The following is an 18,146-nucleotide window of genomic DNA, read 5'->3' on the forward strand; positions in this document are numbered from 1 at the left end:
TCCTCAACCCTGTCCTGAGTATTTCATGATGCCCCCAACGCCCCTTCAGCATCTCTCTGTCATAAAGTGTAAAAGAGTGAAACAGGGAGTTTTCACATTCGCACTGCGCACTATTTCTTCCTATGAATATTTGATATGTATTTTAATATGCACGTATTATCGTATTATGTGTCTGTGTGCCATATCTCATTTGCTTGGACCAGTTATACACGATTTGTGACTCCGCACTGTATTAAATACCCTAGAGGCCCCTAAACCTAATCCTAACCCAATGCAAAACTCTACTGTACGCAGCAGGTGCATCGCAGGCACCTTTCATTTTCACATTTTTACAGGGGCAGTCTGAACAGGACTGACGTCCTCCTGGCCGGAGACACTTTTTGCAGGGGACTGGACTGGGGAAGGCTGGAGAAGGCTGTGGGAGGGTGCGGAGCTCTACAGTCTGCGCTGGGCAGAAGGAGTGACGCACCGGGCAATCCGTAGACATGAAGAGAAAAGTGTGGCGGGTGTGTGTGTTTTTTCTCTTGGCCTCCTCGCTGCTACTTGTGTTAGGTCCACACCTGCTGGATTACGGGGCAGAAAGCAAGGTGGAAGAGAAACGGAGACGAAGCCCTGCCCTGAAGAACGTCAACGCGCCCTTCTGGGATTACAACAAACTGAAGAACGCGACGCCAAGGCAGGAGCGCCCGGTCACGAGGAGCCGCTCCAAGACGCACATCTACGTGCACGCGACGTGGAGGACCGGCTCCTCCTTCCTGGGGGAGCTGTTCAATCAGCACCCCGACGTGTTCTACCTGTACGAGCCCATGTGGCAGGTTTGGCAGGCGCTCTACCCCGGGGACGCGCGGAGCCTCCAGGGGGGCGTCCGCGACATGATGAGCGCGCTCTTCCGCTGCGACTTCTCGGCGCTCAGACTTTACATGGGCACGAGGAATCTGAGCATCTACTCCGTTTTCGGGTGGAAAACCAACAAGGTGATCTGCTCGGAGCCCCTGTGCGCTCATTACCGCAAGTGCGACGTGCAGCTCGTGGACGAACAGGTGTGCGCCAAGTGTCCCCCCAAGAACCTGGCGGATCTGGAGAGGGAGTGCAGGAAATACCCCGTGGTGGTCATCAAAGACGTGCGCATCGTGGACCTGGAGGCGCTGCTCCCTCTGATCAGAGACCCCGAGCTGAACCTCCACGTGCTGCAGCTGTTCCGCGACCCCCGCGCCGTGCACTGCTCCAGGCTCGTGTCCAAACATGCGCTCCTCAAGGAGAGCATCCAGATCCTGAGGACCAGGCGCCACCAGGGCACATTGGGGATCTCCCTCGGCAGAAAGGCGACCAAACGCGCCGATCTGTACGTGGGGAACGCCATAGAGCTCATCTGTGACCACTGGCACAAGGACATGGGCTTCGTGAAGGACGCCCCCGCGTGGGTGAAGAGCCGCTACGCGTTCGTGCGCTACGAAGACCTGGCTCTCGGCGCGGCGGAGGAGCTGCGCAGGCTCTACCGCTTCGCCAACCTCCGCTCCTCGCAGGCTCTCGAAGAGTTCGCGTTCAACATGACCCACGGGGAAAAGTACAGCCTGAAGAAACCCTTCCTCATCTCGTCGAGAGACGCGAAGGAGAGCATGTTCGCGTGGAGGAACGGGCTGAGCGTGGCGCAGATCAGCCTCGTGGAGCAGCGCTGCGGACAGGTGATGCGCAGCCTCGGCTACCAGAACGTCATCGTGGGAGAAGGTTAGAGGAGCTTCAGCCAGAACCACGGAACGCAGCTGAGTAGGATGGAGTCCTCGGGTTTTTTTTTTTTTTTTTTATATATAAATATATATATACACACACATTACTCTTTTAATTTATGTAAGGTTATATGGTGATCTTAAGCTTTAGGCATGCTCTATATTGTACTGTATTGTACTGTTAGTGTACATTTGGATCTCAGGTAAGGCCCTCTCACAGGGCCTACTGAGGATAGTGTTGTCCCCTAGTAACCTGAACGATTCAGGTTTGAATCTTACCTTGTACTGTAATACACCTGAGTGAGATACTCATCCTGAATTAAAACAGCAAGGATAACACACACACACACACACACTTTCAGAACCGCTTGTCCCATACGGGGTCACGGGGAACCGGAGCCTACCCGGCAACACAAGGAGTAAGGCCGGAGGGGGAGGGGACACACCCAGGACGGGACGCCAGTCCGTCGCAAGGCACCCCAAGCGGGACTCGAACCCCAGACTCACCGGCGAGGAGGACTGTGGTCCAACCCACTGCGCCACCGCACCCTCATACAGCAAGGATAACTTCCTGTATAAATGGAAACATCATTGTAAAGCTGCACTTATTTTCTTATTATTATTGTTGTTGTTGTATAATTACATTATATTTTAATACACACCATATAGGGGACAAGTGGTGGCATGGTAGTTAAAGCTGTTGCCTTTGGGGCTCCAAAGGTTGCAGTTTCAAATCTCCCCTGCTGTTGTAGTAGGTCTGAGCAACATACTATAAATTGCTCCAGTGAGATTACTCACCCGTATAAATGGGTAAATAATTCTAAGTCACTTTGGGGGGGAAGCACCTGCTAAATTAGTAAATGTGTTATTGCTGTTGTGGTTAAAGCAGTAGGCAGCACTCAAGGTTAACCCTTTCCAGGCAGATGTTGCAAATTAGCATCAGTCAGTAATTATTTTTCCAAGTAGCAGTATTAATTTGGCCATGAGAGGGTTAAAGAAAAAGGATGCTTCAGTAACTGCAGGAAAGGTCTTTGGATAGTACCTCTCTGCTTTTGGTTTCAAGTGGTAGAAATTATTTTAAGGAAGTCCCCTAACGATGCTTGTGAAAACAAGCGAGTCTGGTACTCACTCACTCTGAAACAAATACGAAGAGCCACGCCCTGGGGCACATTAGAGGTACAGCACAATTATTACGATAAGATCCAGAATTTCATGGTCATGTTTTCAGAAAAACTAAGAGTGTTTTTCAGCTTTACAAAATACCAACTTTTAATACAACTTTTGTACCAGGTTTACCCCGGTATTGTTGCTGGAAAGTTGAGCAATGCTGGTGCTTGTTTTGCAATATCTGAACATACTGCGAGCGGGAAATATGTACAATTAATTTTAAAAAGTTTCTTCTTTGTTTAAATGAAAAGTGCATTACAATGAAATTAAAAGTGGAAAACAATGTATCACGTGCAGGAACGAAAGTCAGAGCAGAGGGGAAGATGCAATGAGAGAACGCTGGGACAGAGAACTGGGGCACTTGGGCACGGAGAAGCTGCAGCACAGACCCTGGCCATGGTCAGGCAAAGGTCATGGTCAGATGTTCAATCCTGAGGCTCAGCTGGACAAAGTGCGCATATACAGTATGTGTGTTTGTGTGTGTGTGTATAAACGACCCACTGGGAAATATTTTCCACTTCCCCTCCAGTGTTATTAGACTTCGCTGTAAAAGGAGGAAGTAGAGGCCACAGGGTGTGGCCGGAAGCTGGCCGGTGTCCTGACATGCGGCCTCATCGTGCATAATCCTCCTAAATCTGCTTCAGCATGCAAGGGGCCTACGTAACCCAGATATCAAGAACAGCTCTGCCTTTGTGGCCTTGCATCACTCCGTGCTCAGGTTCAGCCCTGCACCATCCCATCTGAAGTTACACTTTTTTCCACTAAACTCCATATCTTATCTGTGTGAGTGCTATTTTCTATTATTTCACAAAGATAAATGATAAAATAATGCATATATTATCACTGGGAAGATACCCCTGCAAAACCAAATGTATATGATCTATACTGGTATGTGACTTTATTGTTATTTGTATGTTATTTGTTATGAGTCTGTAAAAAGGCAATAGGTATGAAAGACTTAAACTCAGAATTATTTCTAAAAAGTCAAGCATTGCATTTACATGTATTCATTTAGCTGACACCTTTCTTCAAAGCAAGTCACAATACTAAGCCACTTAAAATGGTTTACCCATTTATACATTTGGGTAATTGTACTGAGCAATTTAGGGTAAACACAAGGGCACTACAGCTTGAGATACAGAATTCCAAGCAGAAATACTTCATTGATCAAACATCTGATGTTAAGTGAACATTTTTTTACCCCATCCAAAACTGAACTATTTTGAGAAAGGTTTTTTGTATTATAGAGGTGTTTCTTACATTTTCCAGTACAGCTGTCTGGGGTTTGAAACCATCATTATCCATATTTGCTGGAATGTGAAGGCCAGAAAAGGAGATTTAAAGGGTTAAAAATGTTCTGTTAACTACAGAGTGGCCACATAACCCTTCTTTGACACAACACGGTCTTCTTGAGGAGAACCTACTATTAATATGTCCTCCAAACACAATTTCCAAACAAAGGCAATGACAAAGTCAGACTGTGAAAGAAACAGGCACAGGGAGAATCTCTGGCTGTGTTTACAATTCTGAAGAGAGCAGGAGCACTCAGGAAGGAGAGCAGTACATGGAATGATGAGCGTGCAGGAAAGAACAAAACCCAACGGGACATTAAAAAACATCTACAGACGGCCAGGTTTCAGAGTGCAAGGATAAATATTCAAGACCTTACTTAGTATGACCTTGCATGCAATGTAAAAGCAGCAGTGAAAAATGAGAAAGAGATAAGCCCATGCAAATTCAAACATGAATGGAACCATTGTCTGTTGTTATAATGGTGTACAGAGTAAGCATCATCACAACCTGTTTCTCTTTTCATCCAGACCTCATCTTCATAAATTTGTAATGCTGGAGTCATATAGTGCAAGTCCTTTGAGACAACGGGAATTACGCACCGCACCCCGAGACCATACTTAGTGTAATAGTTGTACTCGTGTACTAGTGTCCACTCATGTAGGTCGATGATATGATATCAGATGTTAGTCAGGGACAGGCACCTGATCCTTGTCACCTTTTTTTGCATGCGATTTGCATTTCATGTACAGAAACTCTCTTGCATTGGCATTACAGGTATTCACTTCTTTTTACATTTTTTAGCCTTTACACACAATGCATGCCACCCCACCCTCTATTAAATGAGTAAATACACTCTACAACACAACACTATCACGTTACAACTATAATAAGAATACAGCCCACCAACAGCAAGGGGCTTATTGTTACCACATTTACATTTATTCATTTAGCAGATGCTTTTCTCCAAAGCGACTTACATCTTAGAGAAAAATACAAAGAGGGAATTACATCAACACAGGGAGAGATTTGGATGCAGACACATGATTCTAGAGCAGAGTCAATTTGTCACATTCCAGAATACATTATCTTGATGCTGAGGAAAATGACTGGCTTTACAAATATGAACTATAATAATAACAGTGATAATAGCAATAATCCACAGTTCTGCCATGATTTCTGGAGTCAACATTCTGGTTTACTTTAACGAAATATAAATGACCTTACAGAGGCAGTGCTGCCTGACCTTTGTGCTTCCAATAGTAGAACATAGAGAAGTGCTACATGTGCACTTCTGTAGGAGTCTGAAGTACATAATAGGAACAAAGCAGCATAAGTATCTTAGACTGAAACACATTAGTTGATATTAACAGAATATATTAATCTATCTCCTACAAGATGTAGAACAGAAATAGTTAGAAGACATTAGTTCTCAGTCCTGGTCATGTAAGACTATGTACGTTGGATTTTGTTCAAACAGACCTTGAACGTAATTAGCCTTGATTGAGCCGTTTATTTATCTAATAAATGAATGGTACAGTTCAAATCTGGGGACACATAACCTACTGTAGTAGTTTTACAGGGCAGGAGGTGCCATAGCACCTTAAGAGTGTTGCCTTATATATCTGAAGGTTCTGGCTCAAACCACACTGCTGCTGCAGTATTCCCACTCACGAAACATACTCTGAATGAACTCAGTAAAAATGACATAGCCTCATAAATGAGTGAATAATAGTAAGTAGCTCCTGATATAAGCCTAACATTACAAGTGGAGCAGCTAGTAGTGTAGCATTTAGGATTGTTGCCTTTGGACTCACAGGTTCAAATGCCACCTCTAGCTGTAGTATTCTTGAGCAAGGTATGTACCTTAAATTATTCCAGCAAAATTACCCATTTGTAGAAATGAGTAAGTAGCTGTAAGAGGTTTTGGAGAAAAGTGACAGCTGAATGAATAAATAAGTGTTTGGGAGTCTTTCCTGCCATCTCCTGGACCTAAGTGGGAACTTTTCCTCTTACCAGTTCATCCTGTAAGGTTGATGTGACTGCAGCTAAGAGTTATTAAGCAAGAATAAGTGCTGCTTATTACAACAACCAACCAAGTAGGGTGCCGGGGATCATTGGCAGGGCACAAGCTGCTGTCACTATTAATGACATTGTGCAAAACCGCAAAGAGCACTCTGACACCTGGTGAAGCCATCCATCATCAACAACTGCTGCTTATCCTGAGCAGGGTTGTAGCAAGCCAGAGCCTCACTCAGCAGAACACCCAGGGCAGGATGTCAGGCCATCAAAGGGCACTGCATACACACCTGTTACAGAACAGGCACTGGCTGAATCCATCACACCACTGCACCACACACCTTTTCCCCTACTTACATCAGCCAAAGACAAAACCCCTTCTTTGTACTCTTGTGGGAAAATGCATAAAAGCACTGCCAGTATCTAAAAACAATGCACTGTGGTGGAAGGCTTGTATTTGTGGTTCGTATTGCAATAGATGTTTGTGAAACATTGGTCCCCTTAGGCCTCCATATTTTACATCTGATGCAGAACTATGCAGGCAGCGCCACGCCCTCGCCGCCGGAACACCGAAGCACAACCGATGCCACTTTTGGACAGACGCATAAGAGGCTGAGGAAGGCAAGGAGCGAGTGCAAATCCTTGTTCAGCCTACCGACTAGCGACTCCTGACCCAGCCTATTGCACCCTCCTTCCTGCTCCTTCCTTTGCCCTGTTTCCTGTTCCCTCTCCCAGTCCCTTTGTGCTCGTTTTGGATAACCGACCTCTCGCCTGTTTACCGACCTCGTCTTTTTGGATTCCCCTTTTGTTGACGTTCACCCGTCGGAAAACTTCACTTGCCCTCTGACTCCGACTTTGGATTTCCCAAATAAAAGCCCTGTGTACTCCGCACTTGAGTCCGACTACTTCCTTACGCAACCCCGACATGGCAGGCAGGACTTTTAAAAGGGATAAAAACATAACCAGTGCAAAGCAGCACTCCCCTGTGATGCAAAAGATGTAAATTATTCCCATTTTAACTGCAAAGCTTCATTGATTCCATATCCTCAAAACACATCCTTCCTCTCAGTTGATCCAAGGGGACTGAGCAGCCCAGCAAGCAAGGGTATAGGCATCTCACCTTGAGTTTGTTCACCTACCTCTTTGTGTCTTTTGGGGACTCTGTGAAGAAGATGTACTCGTCTCAGTGATTCTTCGGAACACCTCTCCTACTGTACCTGTGAGTTCACCAAAACATTCAGAAAAACGTATATAGTAATATGAAAACATATCAATGTAATGTAAATGTAAACTGAATCTGTAACATAGTTTTCCATATTTTTTGCAGTGTTCACCAACTTTCACACCAAGTTCCAAAATATTTCTTAGCAGAATGATAAATAGTTTGATATTGTGGAGTCCTGAAGGTTCAGTTTTATTGTGTTTTTTGACTGTTCTCCAAACAGGCACACACACACATTGACTGAAACCGCTTGCGGGGAACTGGAGCCTAACCCAGTAACACAGGGCGCAAGGCTGAAAGGGGAAGGGACACACCCAGGACTGGATGCCTGTCTGTCACAAGGCACCCCACGCAGGGCTCGAACCCCAGACCCACCAGAGAGCAGGACCTGGCCAAGCCTGCTGCACCAAGTGCACCCCCCATTCTAAGCAGGCAGCGACAGTATTAATTAATTGTCTGGACAATAGCGGAAACCAGTCCATCACCCATCAGCCCTAGTGCATACCTGCAGTGCTGGAATATCCTTGTGCTACACTATCTAACACATTTGTGCAGTATTTTAGGTATGCAAGAAGGCAGAGCTGGATATCCATATCTTTTAAGCCTTCCAGAACTGTCCTTGGAGCAGAGGAACATGGCTTTTCCTTTTCAATCACACTTAAAGTAAAATTTCACATGAGCCATTATAAAAAATGACATTTACAATATATCCAAAAAATATCTCTTTGTATAAATGGGGAAATAATTGAAGGTAGTTTAACACTGTTAGTCGCTTTGGAGAAAAGTGTCAGCTAAATCAGTGAATGTAAATGTAAGATGATATTACAGTTCATGACAAAATGCTCAAGAAAAATGTCAGGTACACATTTATTGAGATCACACAGAGTTCATTGGAAGTCAATTCAGTTTTTGTTACCAAAACTGAAAACATCCCAAGGTTCTAGCAACCATCAGTTCACCAGTAAACAAACAAACAAACAAACAAACAAACAACTACACTTGTTCTCTTTATTACCATGGTTTTTAATTGGATATGCACAAAAAGTGATGCTATCCTCATACAGCCTTGTCAAAAATAATTTAGCTGGAAGGGTAGGAAATTAGAAAAGTAATTAAAAAAGAAACCATTCAAGAAAAATGCAACACATTCAATAGTGTATTATGTTATTACTATAGAGAATGTGCTGAATATGTTGCAATAGAAACCACTTGAAATATGACGAGAAAAAACATAGGACTTGCACCCTCTTGGCAGAAAGTTTTCCTGGCTCTAAAAGTCCTCCCACAGTGGAATGTTGCAAGAATGTTAGGCACATTGGGCAAGTTGAATATACTGTATGTGTAGACTAGTTGCCCTGGTAACCAGAAATATTGTGTCTTTTTATTAGGTATTCTTAATTCTATTTTTATAACTAAAGGGAATATTACGCAAATGACAAATAGGATAAAATAACAAATGTCAGGAGAACAACAACCCATGCTATAGGAAGAGTTTTAAGTAAGTTCACCTCAATGGTCTTTAAAGCCTTAGAGTTACTGAAGTCAAGATTGTACAGATGTATTTCTTATAATCGCAATGAAACACAACAAGGAGTTTTTTGCTCTTAAATTAGTTAAATTTACTTTTATTAATATGATATTTTAAAAGTACATGAACTAAAAGAGCAGAAAGGAGCACCCATTTCTCTAAAGCAACCAACCCTGCCAGTGACATCATCACATGTTCGGGATACGCTATTTACAGCAGGAAAAAAAAGTAGCCTGAGGAACCTGTGGTTATGCAGCTCAGAGAGAGAAAGGAAGAGGAAATATCTCTGGCTTTGAACAGGGTTCTAGACCTATCGGTCATCAGAAAGAGTGGTCCTTCTAGGGTTCTTACACTAAAAACTATCTCAGGTTCATCCAAGATGTCCACTACACAATAAGCATCCAGGCAGCAGCAGTGTTGTAACTGACCCATCTCACACAGCCTATTCAGAGTAACAGACTGGTTATGGTCATGAGTGCAGTGGTATTAAAGAACACATCAGAACGCACAAACCCTCATCACTTACTATGGAAAAGATGATAACGTTGTGGTTAGAGCTGCTACCGGGGGACCAGAAGATTGCAGTTCAAACCTCTACTACTGCTATGGTACCCTGGAGCAATGTGCTCCCCTTAAATTGCTCCAGTAAAAATACCTAGCTGAATAATTGGAGGTTCTGGATGCACCAAAAACCAACCCTGTACATTTAGAGCACTGGAAAAACTTCTCCAGGTCTCATGAATCTCTGTTTGGCCAGAAAAAATCTATGAGCTCATATCTTTAAAATGCTAAGAATGAATAATTCAGACACACGGTATGAATGCAGAGACAGGAGTGTGGTGGTGCAGTGCGTTGGACTGGGTCCTGCTCTCTGGAGGGTCTGGGGTTTGAGTCCTGCTTGGGGTGCCTTGTGACAGACTGGCATCCTGCCATCCTGTCCTGGGTGTGTCCCCTCCAGCCTTATGCCATGTGTTGCCAGGTTAGGCTCTGGCTCCCTGTAATCCCATATAGGACAAACAGTTCAGACTGTGTGGGTGTGAAGATGTGAGCAAAGGCTTTGTAACACACAATGCGTGCTATGAAATGAGATGATGTGCAAATGGTATGGAATACTGTTCTAAGGTCCTGGCAGCAGCATTTCCACCTGAGAACAGACATTTTAACAGGACAGGATCTCATGCTACAAAGCTATGATCCCCCAGGACCTCAACCCCCATGCCCCAGGAACACGGCAATGGGTTAAATTAACACCAGTGACCTGTTCAGTCCTTACATCTCAGTCCAGATGAGTATCGCTGGAGTGATATGGAGCAACCTTTGTAGCAAGGATCAACCGGCAGCCAGTGTACTGTAATTATACAGATAAAGCGGACCAGAGCCAAAAATCCCTGAGATATACAACTGACACCTTATTGATTCAGTGTCCTGGTGACTACAGGCTGTTCTAAAGTCAAAGGAGAAGAGTTGTGATGTTATGAAGGTTTACCCAGTAAAGTTTTTTCTTAGTTCAAAGACCACACACACACATTTTCTGAACCGCTTATCCCATATGGGGTCGCGGGGAACCGGAGCCTACCCGGCAACTCAGGAGAGGGAGGGGACACACCCAGGATGGGACGCCAGTCCGTTGCAAGGCACCCCAAGCAGGACTCGAACCCCGTCCAACCCACTGCACCACCACATCCCCCTAGTTCAAAGACCAGTGATGTCTCAATAGTACCACCTGTGCTTTTAAGTGACATCTTGTTTTACCACTCTTGTTTTACTCTCCTCAAATGTGCAGTCAGCAGTAAAGTGCAGGTCAGCATTCATTCAATGGGTTTACAGCTGCGTATAGCTTGGGTTCCCGAGGTCTTGTAGTTCGTAAGACGATGAGTAATCAATTGTCATTTAATAGTTCACGGGGACAAAATATTTTGTTTCACTCATCAAGTTCATTTTAATTGTAACGATGCATGATGTTATTTATAAACAAATGTAAAAAATACAGTGATGTTCATAGTGGGACTACAAGCAAGATTTTTTCAGAACCTAACCGAGAACAAACTGAATGAAATGTGTATTATCAAGCTTTTATTGGGTGTGCCTTCGCGGTATAAGTGACACAGCAGTTAGGAGGACTACTGGTTATGGAAAGTCTTTGTCTGATGAGCCGGTGTATAGGGAAGCGAACTGCAATAAACATGGGCCTTGAACCATCACCTAAATAAGGCAGTCACGTTTTTTTGCCACAGCCCTACCCTCCCTACAGCCAGAATCGCTCTTCCCCTTTACCAGAATCAATAGCGATTGGCTCTTTGTCGTCACGTTGTCTTTTTCCTTCGCACTGATTCGCTGTTCCTAGGTAACGGACGTTATTGTAAAGATTAACGTGTGTATGTTCGCGAGGAAACAGGAAGTACGTACAGTTGGCGTTATTATGGTCTCGAAGCAGAAGCGAGGAAATACTTAGCGAGCAATTCGACAAATCGGCGTGTTTCCCGGTTCACTCGGCGAGCTGTCCGAAGTTTAGCGTCCTGCGGAGCGGCGACGATTAGTGACGATGGGTTGCTTCTTCTCGAAGAAATCTAAGAGGAAAGGGGCGCAAAAGGAGGCGACGCCGACGGCAGGGGACGGCGGCCCCAGCGCGGCGGCGGAGGAGGAGGAGGAAGGATCGAAGCAGTACAGCTGGGACAAACGAGAGAAGGTGCGCGTCTCGAAGCGAGCGATCGATCGATTGATCGCTGCAAAAAGAAGAAGGCAGACACGCCAGAGTCACGGTTTGCAGCGCTGACGAGCCGAGCTCATTAATTTTGATTTTAATTACGCAGCATGGGCAAGAGTTTGCTGGTGCACAGCGCAGACAGGCGGAGAGGTGGACGAGGGGGCGCAGTGAGTGAGTGAGCGAGTGAGGGATCAGATCTCAGAGTGAGAGACAGGATTAGGGACACGCCGTCAAGGAAGGAGCTGCGCTGGCGACCGAACGGACTGTTCTAGTCCAGTAAAGTAAGGTAAATAAATAAATACATACCTACAATAGAACAAAAAAGGCATTAAAAATGTAGCTGAGCGATGAGGATGAAGACGAAGTATGTGGAAGGGATTTTTATTTCTCACGTCACAGATGAGATTTCTATTCTAGTGTCCGCTAAGGGACGCGGTCTGGGTTGTAAACAAAAAAAAAAAAAAAAAAAAAAAAAAAAGCTCAAAACTGATTATATTTGATTATTTGACTGACGCCGATCTAAAAGATGGGGAGCGTGCGGGAGTCGCCGTTTTATTTATAATTTTTTGTCCGGACGTGGATGCCGCCGGTGGTGTGTCTGCAAATCACTTACAAACCATTTAGTTAAATCCTGTTGCTAAAATAAGTCCTTTGTTAAATCTCTTTATGGGATTAGAATCAGACACACACATTTTCAGAACCGCCTGTCCCATACGGGGTCACGGGGAACCGGAGCCCAACCCAGCAACTCAGGGTGTAAGGCCGGAGGGGGAGGGGACACACCCAGGACGGGACGCCAGTCCATCACAAGGCACCCCAAGTGGGACTCGAACCCCACACCCACCGGAGAGCAGGACTTAGTCCAACCCACTGCGCCACCGCGCCCCCTTCGGGATTAGAATCAATAAACGTAATTAAATTTCTATATATAATATAAGGATTATTCAGGTGAACCTTGAATTACTTCTGCAGGGAGTGCGGTGGCGCAGCGGGTTTGACCGGGTCCTGCTCTCTGTGGGTCTGGGGTTCAAGTCCCACTTGGGGTGCCCTGTGACGGACTGGGGTCCCATCCTGGGTGTGTCCCCTCCTCCTCTGGCCTTACAACCTGTACTGCCGGGTTAGGCTCTGGCTCGCCGCAACCCCCACTTGGGACAAGCAGTTTCAGACAATGTGTGTGTGTGAGAGTGAGAAATTTCTGCATGTTCATTTTGCCGAGGCCACGCGTTTTTGATTGGTGAGCATTGGACAGCAGTGGTGTTTTTCTGAGCAACTTGCTCTTTCACTTTTTGACATCTGAAGTGAGTAACTGTAAAGAAGGCCTTAGGTGAAAGTGCTTAGAGGACAGGAAATGCCCACAGCCCCTTCCTTCAAACCACAGTTTACGTTGACGGTTGTTGTCAGCCTCTTCCCACTTTTGAGTCACGCCCCTTCAATACGTTCATATGTAAACATAATTTGCTTCCATCACTTGAGATTTATTGACACGTCCTCTGTATGAACTCATTTTTCAATGCAAAGATACGCCCAGGTTTACATTTCTGCAAAGCGATGGACATCTCATATAAAATACAATGAGGTGCATTACGTTAGGAGAAAGACATAGCTGCAGACATGTGATTAAGTACAGTTAGTTTCCTTCACCATTTGTGCCGGCGTTCATCGCGCAAGTAACTGCAGAAAACCTCTAAAACGTAAAGGTTTTCATTGTTGCAGCAGATTCAGCCCCGGCCGTTAACAGTTCTCCCATTTCCGTGCAGAAATTATGAAAGTGCCCTCCGAGAGCCTCGCCCAACCCCTTGTTTTGCTGACATACGTGTACTGCAGTTTGCCCATCCCGCTGAGCGAGCAGCAGACTTCTTTGTTGTCTCGTAACTTGTAGGAAGATGACTGCTCCCAAGGCCAGTTGCTTCAGCAGTCAACAGAACTGGCCAGGCAGCGTAAAAACCTTCCCTCCCCTTTGCAATATCTTTTGTCAGTTTAGATCGTGTACGTCGGGGTCACGGTGGACACCAAAGGTCAGGCCTGTGATCAGGTACATCAAGGCTCTGTTGACCGAGTGTCCACCTCATTTGAATTACGTCGTATGCCTGGCTCTTGCATCTAATGTGAGGCATTTTAGAAGTCTAAAAATGCAAAATTATGGTAGATATAAGGTCTGATTCTATGAGTCGTTGTTTCATGCTTCATCTTGAGTCCCTTATTTCATTTCTCAGGTCGATCCTAAGGACTACATGTTGACAGGGATTAAGGATGCCACGGTCGGGCGTTTACCTGGCAAACTCAACGGTCAGCAGTTTGTCATCCAGGACTGTGAGAACTGCAATATCTACGTGTTTGACCATTCAGCGGCCGTCACCGTTGACGACTGCATAAACTGCCGTATTATGCTGGGGCCGGTGAAGGGCAGCGTCTTCTTCCGGGACTGCAAGGACATAAAGTGTGTGGTGGCGTGCCAACAGTTCCGCACGCGGGACTGCAAAAAGATGGACGTCTTCTTATGCTGTGCCACGCAGCCCATCATTGAGTCCTCCACGGGCATGAAGTTTGGATGCTACCAGTATTTCTACCCTGAGCTTGCCTACCACTTTAAAGATGCTGGCCTGAGCATTTTCAACAACAACTGGAGCAACATTCATGACTTCACCCCGGTTTCTGGCGAGACTAACTGGAGCTTGCTGCCAGAGGAAGCTAAGGTTCTTGACTACGTGCAACTGCCAGACTCCGACTCGGAGTTCAAATCCATTAGGATCTCCACTGAGCTTGGGAGGAGCATTGTGCCATTGACCCATGGAGGGAGGCGGAAGCATAGCGATGAATCCTGCCTTTTTGTGTTCTTTGCAGGGGACTACACCACGGCTAATGCCCGCAAACTCATTGATGAGGTGAGAACTTGGTAGTGCTGTACAGACCTGAGAAAGAAATGTCTGTAGACACTCCAGCCGAGGTTTATAAAAGACAGTAGGTACTGTAGTGGTCAGAGCCAATGCCTTCTACTTAAAGGATACCAGTGTGAATTCTACCACTTCCTGTAGTACCACTGAGCAAGGTACTTACCCATAATTGCTCAAGTAAAAGTTAGTCATCTCTATGTTACTAAGTCATTATAAGTAGGTTAATATTGTGCGTTGCTTTGGAGAAAAGTGTTAACTGTATAAATAACTAACATTTTTAAGATATTGCGTGATACTGGGTGCCATGGTGGTTGCTGCACAACTTCAAGGTTGAGTTTGAACCACGGGTCTATGTGATGGATGACATTTCATGTTATTCATGTGTTCCTCCTGGATTTTTTGACCACCGTTTACTTTCACATTCCAAAGACATTCTGTGCAACACTGAACCTCAGTGTGTGATACTAAAATACTGTGGAAAGGTAATATCCTGTAGGTACTATGTTACACTAACCAAATACACTGCTTGGTGTATGATTTAGAGAATTCAATCTGATGTGTAAAGCTTGAAGTGCTACCTTGAACTGAAAGGTAAAATCAGAAGTCGCTGTTTATCTAGACACTCGTAGTTTCATGCACTGCTTATGCCTGAAATGGTGGCTTTGTTCCCTGCTGTGACACTATTTGTTTAAATTGACTCACTTCCTGATGAGAAGAGAGAGAACCAGAATGGGGAACTTTTAGCACTTCTGTCACTTCTTAGTGAGAGAGCGAATATCCTCTGGAGTTATGTCACTAGCAGTCGTCGCACCCCAAGACTTGTAGGCAGCACGGTGGCACAGTGAGTAGCGCTGCTGTCTCACAGCACCTGGGTGGTGAGAGAGGATGTGGGTTTGATCCCCACTCAGTCTGTGTGGAGTTTGCGTGGCTGTGTCTGTGTGGATTTCCTCCAGGTGCTCTGGTTTCCTCTCACAGTCCAAAGACATGCTGTTCAGGTTCCCCCATAGTGTGTGAGTGACAGAGAGAGTGCGTTTCACTGATGTATGGATGAGTGACCCACTGTAAGTAGCGTATCTAGCAATGCAAGTCACCTTAGTGAATAAGGTGTGTGGGCTCATAACACTACGTAGAGTTCAGTGGAAGTCGCTTTGGAGAAAAGTGCCTGCCAAGTGAATAAATGTAACTCTCCTGCTGTATGATAGGTTGTATGGGTGTGATGGCAGTTCAACAGCTATGCCTGTGTTTTTCCAAATATAGCATTTTTACTTTGATTTGCTTGTGGTCATTTCCTCTTTCTTGATTTCATAAGAGTTTTGGTTGCCTTGATGCCAGGTGGACCACAAATCAATATCAAGGACACATAGAGAACAGCTTGGTTCGCTGCTGCTATGGAAACCTCTTATGTTGTAACTAGTGACAGCTTTACAAAATATAACACTGGATCCTAGATGCCAACAGCTTCAGCCTTGACGATGCTGAATTCTGTAGGTGGTTTTGTTAGTCACAGTCCATCCTCAGGTTTTTGGCTTGGTTTTTGATTTGACCATCCATAAGATATTTTTTTTTTGGCTGTTTTCCAGAGGGATAACTTGGACATGCACAAACAAGCTCCGAAATGTATTCATGGAATGTGACACCTCACCCTGGGTTAATGCGTATGGTGCTACTGGTTCACTTGCCAAAGCAGGCAGAGTAGCAGACCGGACACCTCAACAGTTGTTTTGTATGCATGTAACATAACAATTTCTGTCCCAACACAGGCAACAGCAAAGGGCTTTGTTCTGATCCAAACCAAAGAGGTTTCGATGCGTCCTGAAGATGTCAACAGAGTCTTTCAGAACAATGCAGATGCCCTCACGGAATTAATAACTAAAGGTAACTTAAAAAAAAAAGGACAATAAGGCTCATACCTTTTATGTTCATTATTTAAGTAATACATGTATGCTGGAAAAAACAATGGTATTGGACTAATTGTCTGTGTGTCTTGAGTCATTGCATCTCCCCATCTCTACATGAATGTGTTTACTCTGAGTTGTAATTCATTTTGGAGAAAAGAGTCTGCTAAATGAATGAATGAATTACAATTACGTTCAGTTAGTCGTCACCAACTGTCCTATGGTACTTTTTTGCTTGCATTTGTCTGTTTAAACAAAGCTTCCTTCTTTATTCCAGGCCCAGTTGTGGCTCTAGAACTGAATGGAGAAGGTGTAGTTGAAGCCTGCCACAGCATCGCTGAGGATATATTCAGTGGAACCAAGGTAAAAATGGCCTGTTGTCTAAACTGTACATACATCATGTGAAAAGCTGCATGCAACTAACTCCGTGATATGCATATATTTTTCTTCACCAGGTATTTGTTTCGGAAAACAAAAATTCATCCTCAAAAGATGTGGATAACTTCTTCAACTTTGCTGACATGCAAATGGGACTGTGAAACTTAAGTGAGAAGAGAAAAGAAAATGCACCACAGATGAATGTGTTTTTGTATGTGTCGTTTTGAAGTGACAGTATTTTGTATTCACGGTATATATGTAAAACTCTTACCTAATCATGACTTTATTATGAGCCCCACAAAGGTGATCAGAATTGTTTAGAAATTTGTAAAAATTGAGCCATTCCTTAATTTTACACTGGCTTTTTGAAGCAGTCATGTCTTTTTATTTATTTTTAATTATGTGGACACCATGACTTCAGATCTGTGAGTGGATCTGGTTTTATAATACTTAACATGTGAATGTAGGGAGATTTATACCTGTAACAGGTTGTTCACTCTCAATGTTATTTTGAAATAGATTTTTTTTTTATTGGCATCACTTTATATTTTACAATCTCGTTACTTTGTATGTGTAATAAGTAGTGATTTAATGCAGTATTACAATGTTGTATGATTTATTTGTTGAGATTTACATTTTAAGTAATCAAGATGAGTATTTTCTAAATCAGCATTTTTCTGACTGTATTTTAGATAAATAATTAAGTATGTCTCAATTTGATTTTAGCAGCCAGAAGAGGAAGTGGCCAATAGTAATTTTTTTGCATTTGTAAACCTGTCGGGGGGATTACTGTGTGTTTTAAATGTTTCATATGTATAGAAATATTTTTAGAGCAGAATTTTGGAATACTACAACAGTGAAGCTATGGTATCTTTCAAAGTCCCAGTATGATCAATAAAAGAAGTAGGATGGCAGGTGTATGGAAAAAAAAATAATAATTATGCCTACTTTCAAGATTATTTGCTGCTTTTAGAACAAATGAATGTAGATGTTATTACAAAATAAATTTGTCTGTTTTTAGGTATTGGAACTGAATTAAAATTGAGCATTTTTTTAAATTACATGAGCGTTTTTGTAAAACTTTAACCCAGACACCTATTTAAAATTGTGTATTCTTCTTAACTTATTTAAATACAAAATTAGCTCATTTTACACTTCTGTAGCATTTATTGATTTTTCTTTATAGTGTAGCCTGCCTGGGCTGTGAGTTTGGTCACATCTTGGTCTGTTTGGTTTTTGTGTTCTCATGTTTTTTTTTTTTTTTTCCCCATGAACATATCATGTTCTTCATCATGTTTCTCATGTTCATATGGTGCTCTGGTTTCCTC

The 18,146-nt window shown here is 43.9% G+C and overlaps 2 protein-coding genes across 3 annotated transcripts; both read left to right on the forward strand.

The window, feature by feature from the left end:
• The first annotated feature begins 419 nt into the window (after positions 1-419).
• On the forward strand, positions 420-7,084 carry LOC108920412 (carbohydrate sulfotransferase 7-like). Its single transcript, XM_018729150.2, has 3 exons — positions 420-1,764; positions 3,189-3,674; positions 6,706-7,084. Exon 1 carries the CDS (start codon positions 486-488, stop codon positions 1,728-1,730), a length of 1,245 nt encoding a protein of 414 aa, XP_018584666.2. The 5' UTR covers positions 420-485; the 3' UTR covers positions 1,731-1,764; positions 3,189-3,674; positions 6,706-7,084.
• A 4,251-nt stretch (positions 7,085-11,335) lies between these two features.
• On the forward strand, positions 11,336-17,859 carry LOC108920413 (protein XRP2). 2 transcript variants are annotated; one of them, XM_018729151.2, is made up of 5 exons: positions 11,336-11,636; positions 13,868-14,536; positions 16,306-16,420; positions 16,718-16,803; positions 16,896-17,859. In XM_018729151.2, the coding sequence occupies exons 1-5, from the start codon at positions 11,493-11,495 to the stop codon at positions 16,977-16,979; spliced, it is 1,098 nt and encodes a 365-aa protein (XP_018584667.1). In that variant the 5' UTR covers positions 11,336-11,492; the 3' UTR covers positions 16,980-17,859. The 2 variants fall into 2 exon arrangements, with proteins under 2 accessions (XP_018584667.1, XP_018584668.1); XM_018729152.2 differs by lacking the exon at positions 11,336-11,636 and adding an exon at positions 11,646-11,940.
• The last annotated feature ends 287 nt before the right edge of the window (positions 17,860-18,146 follow it).

Source organism: Scleropages formosus, chromosome 14, assembly GCF_900964775.1.
Source record: "Scleropages formosus chromosome 14, fSclFor1.1, whole genome shotgun sequence".
In the NCBI taxonomy this organism is placed as follows: Eukaryota; Metazoa; Chordata; class Actinopteri; order Osteoglossiformes; family Osteoglossidae; genus Scleropages; species Scleropages formosus.

Excerpts from the sequence above, each read along its gene's own strand:
- LOC108920412 (XM_018729150.2), top strand. The coding sequence starts at position 486 with ATGAAGAGAAAAGTGTGGCGGGTGTGTGTGTTTTTTCTCTTGGCCTCC.
- LOC108920413 (XM_018729151.2), top strand. The coding sequence starts at position 11,493 with ATGGGTTGCTTCTTCTCGAAGAAATCTAAGAGGAAAGGGGCGCAAAAG. Across the intron at positions 11,637-13,867 it reads GCTGGGACAAACGAGAGAAG|GTCGATCCTAAGGACTACAT; the intron begins GTGCGCGTCTCG and ends TTCATTTCTCAG. Across the intron at positions 16,421-16,717 it reads CACGGAATTAATAACTAAAG|GCCCAGTTGTGGCTCTAGAA; the intron begins GTAACTTAAAAA and ends TCTTTATTCCAG.